Source organism: Oncorhynchus mykiss, chromosome 5 (assembly GCF_013265735.2).
Source record: "Oncorhynchus mykiss isolate Arlee chromosome 5, USDA_OmykA_1.1, whole genome shotgun sequence".
NCBI classification, from domain to species: domain Eukaryota; kingdom Metazoa; phylum Chordata; class Actinopteri; order Salmoniformes; family Salmonidae; genus Oncorhynchus; species Oncorhynchus mykiss.
Window position 1 is genome coordinate 13,109,678 of NC_048569.1, and position 12,410 is coordinate 13,122,087.

The 12,410-nt window shown below is 44.1% G+C and overlaps 1 protein-coding gene across 1 annotated transcript; it reads right to left on the minus strand.

The window, feature by feature from the left end:
* Window positions 1–8,311: 8,311 nt before the first annotated feature.
* Window positions 8,312–10,619, minus strand: ier5l (immediate early response 5-like). The gene has a single exon (XM_021601733.2). The coding sequence runs from the start codon at window positions 10,455–10,457 to the stop codon at window positions 9,537–9,539; it is 921 nt and encodes a 306-aa protein (XP_021457408.1). The 5' UTR covers window positions 10,458–10,619; the 3' UTR covers window positions 8,312–9,536.
* Window positions 10,620–12,410: the final 1,791 nt, after the last annotated feature.

The following is a 12,410-nucleotide window of genomic DNA, read 5'->3' on the forward strand; positions in this document are numbered from 1 at the left end:
AGTTTGAAATATCCAATAAATGTCGTTCCACTTCATGATTGTGTCCCAATTGTTGTTGATTCTTCACAAAAAAATACAGTTTTATATCTTTATGTTTGAAGCCTGAAATGTGGCAAAAGGTCGCAAAGTTCAAGGGGGCCGAATACTTTCGCAAGGCACTGTATGAGATGAGTAATGTAGGGTATGTAAACATTATATTAAGTGGCATTGTTTAAAGAGGCTAGTGATTTTTTTACATGTATGGCAGCAGCCACTCAATGTTAGTGGTGGCTGTTTAACAGTCTGATGGCCTTGAGATAGAAGCTGTTTTTCAGTCTCTCGGTCCCTGCTTTGATGCACCTGTACTGACCTCGCCTTCTGGATGATAGGGGGGTAAACAGGCAGTGGCTCAGGTGGTTGTTGTCCTTGATGATCTTTATGGCCTTCCTGTGACATCTGGTGGTGTAGGTGTGCTGGAGGGCAGGGAGTTTGCCCCCGGTGATGCCTTGTGCAGACCTCACTACCCTCTGGAGGGCCTTACGGTTGTGGGCGGAGCAGCTGCCGTACCAGACGGGGATACAGCCCGACAGGATGCTCTCGATTCTGCATCTGTAAAAGTTTGTGAGTGCTTTTGGTGACAAGCCGAATTTCTTCAGCCTCCTGAGGTTGAAGAGGCGCTGCTGCGCCTTCTTCACCACGCTGTCTGTGTGGATGGACCAATTCAGTTTGTCTGTGATGTGTACGCCGAGGAACTTAATTTTCTACCCTCCACTACTGTCCCGTCGATGTGGATAGGGTGGTGCTCCCTCTGCTGTTTCCTGAAGTCCACGATCATCTCCGTGGTTTTGTTGATGTTGAGTGTGAGGTTATTTTCCTGACACCACACTACGAGGGCCCTCACCTCCTCCCTGTAGGCCGTCTCGTCGTTGTTGGTAATGAAGGAAGGGCTCAGAACGCACCCTTGTGGGGCCCAAGTGTTGAGGATCAGCGGGGTGGAGATGTTGTTACCTACCCTCACCACCTGGGGGTGGCCCGTCAGGAAGTCCAGTACCCAGTTGCACAGGGCGGTGTCGAGACCCAGGGTCTCGAGCTTGATGACCAGTTTGGAGGGTACTATGGTGTTAAATGCTGAGCTGTAGTCGATGAACAGCATTCTCACATAGGTATTCCTCTTGTCCAGATGGGTTAGGGCCGTGTGCAGTGTGGTTGCGATTGCATCATCTGTGGACCTATTGGGGCGGTAAGCAAATTGGAGTGGATCTAGGGTGTCAGGTAGGGTTGAGGGATATGGTCCTTGACTAGTCTCTCAAAGCACTTCATGATGACGGAAGTGAGTGCTACGGGGCGGTAGTCGTTTAGCTCAGTTACCTTAGCTTTCTTGGGAACAGGAACAATGGTGGCCCTCTTGAAGCATGTGGGAACAGCAGACTGGGATAAGGATTGATTGAATATGTCCGTAAACACACCAGCCAGCTGGTCTGCGCATGCTCTGAGGACGCGACTGGGGATGCCGTCTGGGCCTGCATCCTTGCAAGGGTTAACACATTTAAATGTTTTACTCACGTCGGCTGTAGTGAAGGAGAGTCCGCAGGTTTTGATAGCGGGCCGTGTCAGTGGCACTGTATTGTCCTCAAAGTGAGCAAAGAAGTTGTTTAGTCTGTCTGGGAGCAAGACATCCTGGTCCGCGACGGGGCTGGTTTTCTTTTTGTAATCCGTGATTAACTGTAGACCCTGCCACATACCTCTTGTGTCTGAGCCGTTGAATTGCGACTCTTACTTTGTCTCTATACTGACGCTTAGCTTTGATTGCCTTGCGGAGGGAATAGCTACACTGTTTGTATTCCGTCATGTTTCCGGTCACCTTGCCCTGGTTAAAAGCAGTGGTTCGCGCTTTCATTTTTGCGCGAATGCTGCCATCAATCCACGGTTTCTGGTTTGGGAATGTTTTAATAGTTGCTGTGGGTACGACATCGCCAATGAACTTGCTCACCGAATCAGCGTATTCGTCAAAATTGTTGTTTGACTCAATGCGGAACATATCCCAATCCACGTGATGGAAGCAATCTTGAAGTGTGGAATCATATTGGTCGGACCAGTGTTGAACAGACCTGAGAGCGGGAGCTTCCTGTTTTAGTTTCTGTCTATAGGCTGGAAGCAACCAAATGGAGTCGTGGTCAGCTTTTCCGAAACGAGGGCGGGGGAGGGCCTTATATGCGTCGCGGAAGTTAGAATAACAATGATCCAGGGTTTTACCAGCCCTGGTAGCACAATCGATATGCTGATAGAATTTAGGGAGTCTTGTTTTCAGATTAGCCTTGTTAAAATCCCCAGCTACAATGAATATGGATATGTGGTTTCCAGTTTACATAGAATCAAATAAAGTTTGTTCAGGGCCATCGATGTGTCTGCTTGGGGGGGAATAAATGCGGCTGTGATTGTAATCGAAGATAATTCTCTTGGTAGATAATGCGGTCGACATTTGATTGTGAGGAATTCTAAGTCAGGTGAAAAGAAGGACTTGATTTCCTGTATGTTGTTATCACACCACGTCTCGTTAATCATAAGGCATACCCCCCCGCCCCTCTTCTTACCAGAAAGATGTTTGTTTCTGTCAGTACGATGCGTGAAGAAACCAGCTGGCTGTACCAACTCCAATAGCGTGTCTCGAGTGAGCCATGTTTCTGTGAAGCAAAGAACGTTACAGTCTGATGTCTCTCTGGAATGCTATCCTTGCTCGGATTTCATCAACCTTGTTGTCAAGAGACTGGACATTGGCGAGTAGTATGCTTGGGAGCCGTGCGCAATGTGCCCGTCTCCGGAGCCTTACCAGAAGACCGCTTCGTCTGCCCCTTTTACGGTGTCGTTGTATTGGATTGCCGGCTGGGATCCGATCCATTGTCCTGGGTGGTGGGCAAAACACAGGATCCGCTTCGGGAAAGTTGTATTCCTGGTCGTAATGATGGTAAGTTGACGTTGCTCTTATATCCAGTAGTTCCTCCCGACTGTATGTTATAAAACCTAAGATTACCTGGGGTACCAATGTAATAAATAATACGTAAAAAAACAAAATACTGCATAGTTTCCTAGGAACGCGAAGCGAGGCGGCCATCTCTGTCGGCGCCGGACACATAAGGTGAAATCCTGTCGTCAGTGTGCTGATAGGAAGAGCTTAGTTTGTAAACCCAACCTTTTGTTTACATACACCTTAGCCAAATACATTTAAACTCAGTTTTTCACAATTCCTGACATTTAATCCTAGTAAAAATTCCCTGTTTTAGGTAAGTTTGGCTCACCACTTTATTTTAAGAATGTGAAATGTCAGAATAATAGTAGAGAATGATATATTTAAACTTGTATTTCTTTTATCACATTCCCAGTGGGTCAGAAGTTTACGTACACTAGATTAGTATTTGGTAGCATTGGCTTTAAATTGTTTACCTTGGGTCAAATGTTTCGGGTAGCCTTCCAAAAGCTTCCTACAATAAGTTGGGTACATTTTGGCCCATTCTTCCTGACAAAGCTGGTGTAACTGAGTCAGGTTTGTAGGCTTTGCTCGCACATGCTTTTTCAGTTCTGCCCACAAATGTTCTATGCGATTGAGATCAGGGCCTTGTGATGGCCACTCCAATACCTTGACTTTGTTGTCCTTAAAGCCATTTTGCTACAACTTTGGAAGTATGCTTGGGGTCATTGTCCATTTGGAAGACCCATTTGCGACCAAGCTTTAACTTCCTGACTGATGTCTTGCGATGTTGCTTCAATATATCCACAACTTTCCAGCCACACAATTTTCCTGCCTCATGTAGCTATCTATTTTGTGAAGTGCACCAATCCCTCCTGCAGCAAAGCACCCCCACACACATGATGCTGTCACCCCAGTGCTTCACAGTTGGGATGGTGTTCTTCGGCTTGCAAGCCTCCCCCTTTTTCCTCCAAACATAACAATGGTCATTATGGCCAAACAGTTAAAATCAAATGTATTTATATAGCCCTTCGTACATCAGCTGATATCTCAAAGTGCTGTACAGACACCCAGCCTAAAACCCCAAACAGCAAGCAATGCAGGTGTAGAAGCACGGTGGCTAGGAAAAACTCCCCAGAAAGGCCAAAACCTAGGAAGAAACCTAGAGAGGAACCAGGCTATGTGGGGTGGCCAGTCCTCTTCTGGCTGTGCCCGCTGGAGATTATAACAGAACATGGCCAAGATGTTCAAATGTTCAGAAATGACCAGCATGGTCAAATAATAATAATCACAGGCAGAACAGTTGAAACTGGAGCAGCAGCACGGCCAGGTGGACTGGGGACAGCAAGGAGTCATCATGTCAGGTAGTCCTGAGGCATGGTCCTAGGGTTCAGGTCCTCCGAGAGAGAGAAAGAAAGAAAGAATTAGAGATTCACACAGGACACCGGATAGGACAGGATAAGTACTCCAGATATAACAAACTGACCCTATCTTCCGACACAAACTACTGCAGCATAAATACTGGAGACTGAGACATGAGGGGTCAGGAGACACTGTGGCCCCATCTGATGATACCCCCGGACAGGGCCAAACAGGAAGGATATAACCCCACCCACTTTGCCAAAGTACAGCCCCCACACCACTAGAGGGATATCTTCAACCACCAACTTACCATCCTGAGACAAGGCAGAGTATAGCCCACAACCCAAGACAGGAAGATCACATCAGTGACTCAACCCACTCAAGTGACGCACCCCTCCTAGGGACGGTATGAAAGAGCCCTAGTAAGCCAGTGACTCAGCCCCTGCAATAGGGTTAGAGGCAGAGAATCCCAGTGGAAAGAGGGGAACCGGTCAGGCAGAGACAGCAAGGGCGGTTCGTTACTCCAGAGCCTTTCCGTTCACCTTCACACTCCTGGGCCAGACTACACACAATCATATGACCCACTGAAGAGATGAGTCTTCAGTAAAGACTTAAAGGTTGAGACCGAGTTTGCATCTCTCACATGGGTACGCAGACCATTCCATAAAAATGGAGCTCTATAGGAGAAAGCCCTGCCTCCAGCTGTTTGCTTAGAAATTCTAGGGACAATTAGGAGGCCTGCGTCTTGTGACCGTAGCGTACGTGTAGGTATGTACGGCAGGACCAAATCAGAGAGATATGTAGGAGCAAGCCCATGTAATGCTTTGCAGGTTAGCAGTAAAACCTTGAAATCAGCCCTTGCCTTGACAGGAAGCCAGTGTAGGGAGGCTAGCACTGGAGTAATATGATCAAATTTTTTGGATCTAGTCAGGATTCTAGCAGCCGTATTTAGCACTAACTGAAGTTTATTTAGTGCTTTATCCGGGTAGCCGGAAAGTAGAGCATTGCAGGGGTCTAACCTAGAAGTGACAAAAGCATGGGATTAATAGTTCCATTTTTGTTTCATCAGACCAGAGGACATTTCTCCAAAAAGTACGATCTTTGTCCCCTTGTGCAGTTGCAAACCGTAGTCTGGCTTTTTATGGCTGTTTTGGAGCAGTGGCTTCTTCCTTGCTGAGCGGCCTTTCAGGTTATGTCGATATAGGACTTGTTTTACTGTGGATATAGAAACTTTTGTACCTGTGTCATCCAGCATCTTCACAAGGTCCTTTGCTGTTGTTCTGGGATTTTTTTTGCACCAAAGTCTGTTCATCTCTGAGACAGAACGCGTCTCTACTTGCGTACTACTGTTTGTACAGATGAACGTGGTACCTTCAGGCGTTTGGAAATTGCTCCCAAGGATGAGCCAGACTTGTGAAGGTCTACAATTGTTTCTGAGGTCTTGGCTGATTTCTTTTGATTTTACCATGATGTCAAGCAAAGAGGCCTGGGTAGGCCTTGAAAAACATCCACAGGTACACCTCCAATTTATCAGAAGATTCTAAAACCATGACACAATTTTCTGGAATTTTCCAAGCTGTTTAAAGGCACAGTCAACTTTGTATGTAAACTTCTGACCCACTGGAATTGTGATTCAGTGAATTATTAGTGAAATAATATGTAAAAAATTACTTGTATCATGCACAAAGTAGATGTCCTAACCGATTTGCTAAAACTATAGTTTGTTAACAAGACATTTGTGGAGTGGTTGAAAACGAGTTTAAATGACTCCAACCTAAGTGTGTAAACTTCCGACTTCGAGTGTATAGATCTATCAATAGATAGATCCAGACATTCATAATGTCGTAGTTAAATGTAAATGTACACTCATAGGGCTCTGTCTCTCCCTCTCTCTGCAGTGGATCCGAATTCTCCACGCAAATTCCATTCGTAATTTCTGCCTCGTCACTGTCGGTAGAGCGCGTTCCAAAAAAAAGTGGCCCCTGAAAGTGCTGCTTGCTGCTGCTTAATTAAAGGGAGGAGAGGAGACTGAGCGTATCGTTCGGAATCACCCTATATTCATCCCAGCCCCCCACCAATTTAAATGCGTAGAGTGACTGCTGTGCTGTGATCATCAACCGCTGGCGACGCAGATAAGGATGGGGACCGTGGAGGGGCTTTTAGACCATGCGCGCGGTAAAGCAACCTTCTGTCACTCCAATGGGTTAAAAGAAACTAGATGCATACTCTTGCTGATGATAGGCTATAAACTTCTCAAAACGAACGAACCCGCCTGAACAGAGGCACTTGTGTGCATGACAGGAGCAACTGCTCAACATTTTGCCGAGGGCCAGTGCGCACTACGTACGTTACGCAGTTTTCAATGTGTTTGTTATACGGCTATTGTAGTAAAGCCAGTTGTCACTATAAATGAGTGTTGTTACAAAATTGTAACGTGAAACCACATTCTCCCGACTGCACCAGTCTTTGGAATTATTTGTGAGACCGATGCTATTCATTTCGAATCCACGCGGAGGAGCTCGCTCTACACCACTAAACGAACCATAATCCACAACATTTGTCACAGTGGGAGGAGAACGCTCTCATTTTAAAGCTTTATATAAAAAATATTTTCAAGATCGCTTTTTGGAGATGAAACCCCTCTACCACGACCAAATGATCCAAATAAGAATCGAATTAGAGAGCGAATTTAAAAAAGCACAATAAGATCTCCATTACCCGTTTGGCTAAAATGGCTACATTAATTGTTACCTATTATAAAACGCATTCTGATCTTTATTAGTCGTCGTATCCTAAAATCATGCTAAACAGTAGTCGAATCTAATAAAACTGACGCGCATAGTGATGCTTTCTACTTACGACCTACCTATACCAAATTATTATGCACAACGGCAAATTGAAAACAATGCCGGCAACCAAGACTTGAAAGAGTAGCCTAGGCTAAAGGTATAGCTGCGTTTGTGTTGGACGTAGCGCAGTAGGCTATCTCAAATTGAGAAGAGTCGAGAGGTTTCGGGTTGGAATAAAAACGAGGGAGACAGGGAGAGAGGAGGAGGGATGGGAAGCGGAATGAATGAGGAGGGATGAGGTTGGGGAGGGTGAGGAGGGGAGGGTGACGAGGGGGGGGGGGGGGAAGCAGCGAAGCCGAGGTCAGCCTGAGGTGCCGCTACATAGGCTTTCTAATACCTTCATTCATTGATTTTGAAGAACACCACCAAGTGGCATATAGCGGAGATAACACGACTGCAAGTTTGGGGGGGATGCCTGGCAAAAAAGCTCAGAGCGCACAGCAAAAATCCCAGTCAGCCAGAGCGTGCACTGCAACCAAGCACACGTAGACAGTCTAGAAATTAACCACTGCCTTTTCTCAAGTGGACCAGTTTTAACACCATCTCTATTAGATACAAAATATATCCTGCATTGTTGTTACAATGCTGCACTCCACACGATTCTAACAACCAATTCGTTAAAATTGTATCAAAACTCACAGGCTAGTTTTGTTTTAGATTTACACCGTTCTTTCCCCCATTTATCAATAACCTGAATGTTAATAGCCTAGTCCAAAAAGCAGAGGCCTCGTAGACGTAGTCTTTAGACTACGAAGCTCAATAAATGAAATGTAGTAGCCCAAAATACATTATGGATGTCTTTGTGTTGATAACCAGGTTTTTCTGGTCTAGTGGAAGTGTTAAATTGCTGTTGATACATCTGCATATCTATTAAGTTACCCACAGTGGTATGGAGGAGAGGAACTGAATGGTGTATGCAACACAAGAATGAAGGCCCCCAATCCTCTCTTGTAACACTGGTTGCAGAATAGGCCTACATCTCTCCCTTATTGCAGCATGTGATTGACTGTCTTAATAGGGACAGAATCCCCCAAACATCAGGTGATTATGGCTCTGACTGTAGTTTCAGGGAATAATAAACATATGAGACAAAATATGACTTCATCACAGTTTGGGCAGCATGCCATTCAAACAATAAATCAAGAAGGGAGTGGATTTGTTTTAAAATTTTTATTAAGATTATAAATTCTTAACAAATATGTTCTAAAACAGTTTTACCCGGTGATATACAATTTAATATGCACAAAAATACAAGAATAGCAACAAAATATGGAGAGGACGTGTGAAAGACATCTTTATTTCAGTACACATAGTGCTTATAATGTGTGGATGTATGGCAAAATTATGAGCTTGCCTTTTTAGAACAAAAGGTCTTAAAATTTTTGAAAATAAAATTCACAAAACCAAGCCATGTTGGCATCATGAATTACTGTGAAGGCTTGATCAGTAACTTTTTGTTATAGGTTTAGGGGGAACGCTCAACAGATCGAACTGTCAAAAAAATACCTGGATTGATTCGATTACACGTGCATTCTGGGATTTGGAGGAATTAATGGTTCTGATCAGAGATGAGGTGGGAAGTTGGGTAGCCTACAACAAGTACATCAATAGAGAGAGACGCAGCAAGCTGGTTCAGAGTGAATGCACCCACGAGTTTGAGAGGGAAATTTAAGTCTGAGCCATTGCGCCTTCACCTGTCAATTTATGTGTGGTCAGAATGTGCCATGTAGTTTCCATGTAACATAGCCTACTACTGGTGTCCGACTCTTTAGAATATGAGTTTCGATATCCAAGGTTTAAATATCAACCCATAAATACAATATAGTAAACCAAGTACAACACAACAGTACTTGTGTAGCATATGGTTAACTTTTTGTTAGTTGTTTACCGTATTAAACCACTACGCACAACAAAAGCATGTTGCAAAGCCATCCATGGGCACACTTTTCTATTTAGCCTGGAGCTGAGGCTACATTAAATGCTTGCTATTCAGTCACAATACTTGTGTAGCGTCTTAAAAACGATACATTGTGTTCAAAAGTGTTCTGGAGGAGAGATCAAATCAAAACAATCCGCGAGCGAGACATTCAACCACTTTCAATGTATGCAACAATAGCTAGCAGTAGTATGCGTTGGGTTTAAGGCAACGAAATCAACTTCGTTAGATAAAAATTCACAACTACCATGTAAAAATGTGTTATGTAGACATGTTCGGTTTAAAAGGAAACGCCTGCACGTCATGTGGCACAACCATATCTCCGTAAAAACGAGTTAACAAACAAAAACTGTTCAATGTTTAAATAGCATTTCTTGCAAAAATAAAGTCAATTTGATTTAGACTTTGTACAATTTCATAAAGTGTTTGATTCTAGTTGACCATGGAGTCAAAAAGCTACAATAGCTCTGGTCCATGCCCCTAGGCTCGCTAGGGCTTGTTTGCTACAGAACTGTCCGTTCAAGGCTTGCTCAAAGTCCGCCTGTCTGCTCACCAGCCCCGAAAACCCCGAGCCGAAAATCGAGATCAGATTGGAAATGTTTGACGTGTCCAAGTGTTCCGAATTTGCGTAGGAACAGTCCTCGAATTTCGCCCTTTTACATGGCGTAAAATCCGGTACTTCCTCAATATCGGATATATAATATTCAAAGTCAACCTTGCGTTTCTTGGCTGGGGACTGTGCGCCCTGGCAGCACTGTTGAAACGACGCGCAGCAGTCCTGGTGAAGGTACCCATTCTCCACAGTGGTCACTACGTGCGTGTCCAGATCGAGCACTGTCGTTTTGTTGCAGTGTAGGTTGTTGTTCACCGTGGAAAAGTCCCAATTCGATACAGGGTAAGCCTCCGCACAACAGCTCCGGTAGAACGAGGGCTCTGTCTCCTTGCAGACATCGTCGCTTTGGAGAGAGAGAGGCGCGGAGCAGGCGGATGGGGCTTGGATATGCGCTGACTGCACTGCTGTTAGGTGGCTTACTGGCAGCAGCGCACAGCAGAGACTCGCCGGTTCGCTCACCCCGTCGTTGCCGCAGCAATCCCCGCTCTGCTCCTCGCAGTCCTCGGCCAAATCCAGCGGGTTTAACTCCTGGATCTCGTTGCAGACGGTCATCACCTCCTCGTACTGCTGCATCCTGTAGATCTCCGCGTACTTCTCGTTCATGTAGACCTGTCTGGCGTTCCTCAGTACATAGGAGACCAGGAGGTTTTTGTGCAGCTTGATGCCTCCTCTCTGCGTCCTGGAGTTGTGAATCTTCCGTAAGGAAATTGAGATTAGACTTTGTGCATCCACTGCACACTCCATCGTGTTGATCATGGTGGTGATATAGTCGTTTCCGCTCCTCTCCGACTCAGAAAAGCGACTTTCTCTTAGTGGAAGTCACGATATTTCGTTCGGGGGCGAAGGCTTAAGTCAGCTCGGTAGTGAAACATTGAACACGGCTGTCCGCTTCCCTCTGTATGCGAGCAAGCAATCATTTGCTAGGGGTACTTAGCCAGAGTATATATATTTCGAGGAGGAGTCGGCCCATCTCCGCTTGCACCAATGAGGACCCGGCCTCCCTATTGATTGACATGCAAACTCCACCCATGTGTGGTGCTCAGGGCCAATCAGACAGAGGCGGTTCTTCTGTGCTATTCAAATTCCAAACTGACTACCAAACTGGAATGCTCTCATGAGACTCACTGGGCTAGAGCGCCGGGTCAAATAGTAGCCTACGTGTGTCTCTGTGACAAGCCTACATGAGAATTACAATTTTCTCATAGATTTATCTAAATATAAAAATGGCAGTAATATTTAGTACATGAATCTTAAATCATGAATTCGTTTCAGATCTTAATTATTCCACAAACAAATTATAAAGTCTAGGCAACTTAACATGAGTGTTTAGAATAATAAAATACTTCATTTCTAATCTGATTGATTAACTAATTGTTAAATGATCTGTTTTAATTTTTATTATTACTTTGTTTTTCCCTATGCATGTGATACTGCATCTCTATTATAATGTAACAATAGCAATAAGGCCCATAGCCGTGGAATATTGGCCATATATCACAAAGGAGAAGTGCCTTATTGCTATTATAAACTGGTTAGCAATGTAATTAGAGCAGTAAAAATACATGTTTTGTCATATCCGTGGTATACAGTCTGATATACCTCAGCTTTCAGCCAATCAGCATTCAGGGCTCGACCCACCCAGCTTATAATAAATAATGGTACATGCCGTTGAAATGGCTTTTATAAAATTATAATGAATATTATAATGTTGCAAGCCACCTCTGTGCATTTAAAAAAATAACAAGCCAATAAAGATTCAGACAACTGCAGACCGACATTCAATTTCTACTTATTTATTATATTATTATTTGTGTACCATCTCAGTTTATATATTGACATGTATTAAGAATAGTTCTATCAGAGGGAAGCACAAAGTAGAGTTGTTCTATTTTATTATATTATTTTCTATACGTTTCTATTTTATAGAATGAGAATCTTTTCTCACAGTCTTCGGCTATCTTTACATTAATAAAATATATGCAGTAAGATCTGCCTTTCTTCAATATCAAATATACAACTTTTGTTTTTACACTATCCTTACATTAGTCTTGGATGTAGTGTGACCTTAATTATCTCTGTGTCTCATGCATGTCTGGCCAATGTATCTCGTGTTAATTAAAACATGCATGTGATGTAGTACATGTCTGATTATCAAACCAGAAAGCTGTATATTATGTATTGCATCCCATTCATGTCAAACATATTTATTTTTAAAGAAATCGGATTTTCCCTTGGAACAGTGGGCATTTAAAAAAGCCTACAACCCACCTGGACAATAAATAGGGTCATGACCCACATTTTTTTTGTCTAAAGGCTTTCATAGCTTATTAATGACGATATCAAACAGTGACACCTGTAACATAGTGTTACCCAATATCATAAATCAATTCAAAATGGCCCACCTTATTCACACCTCAGCCACCTTTCTCTCTCTCTCTCTCTCTCTCTCTCTCTCTCTCTCTCTCTCTCTCTCTCTCTCTCTCTCTCTCTCTCTCTCTCTCTCTCTCTCTCTCTCTCTCTCTCTCTCTCTCTCTCTCTCTCTCTCTCTCACACACACACACACATAGCACCTCCCCCTACCCCCTAGACACACCTCACCAAGCTACCTCTTATCTCCCCCTCCCTTCCTCCCTCCCTCCCCACCTCAGCTTGGAAGTGGCGTGGAAGGGCAGAGGGAGTGATGGGGGAATCATGCAGATACAGCAGATC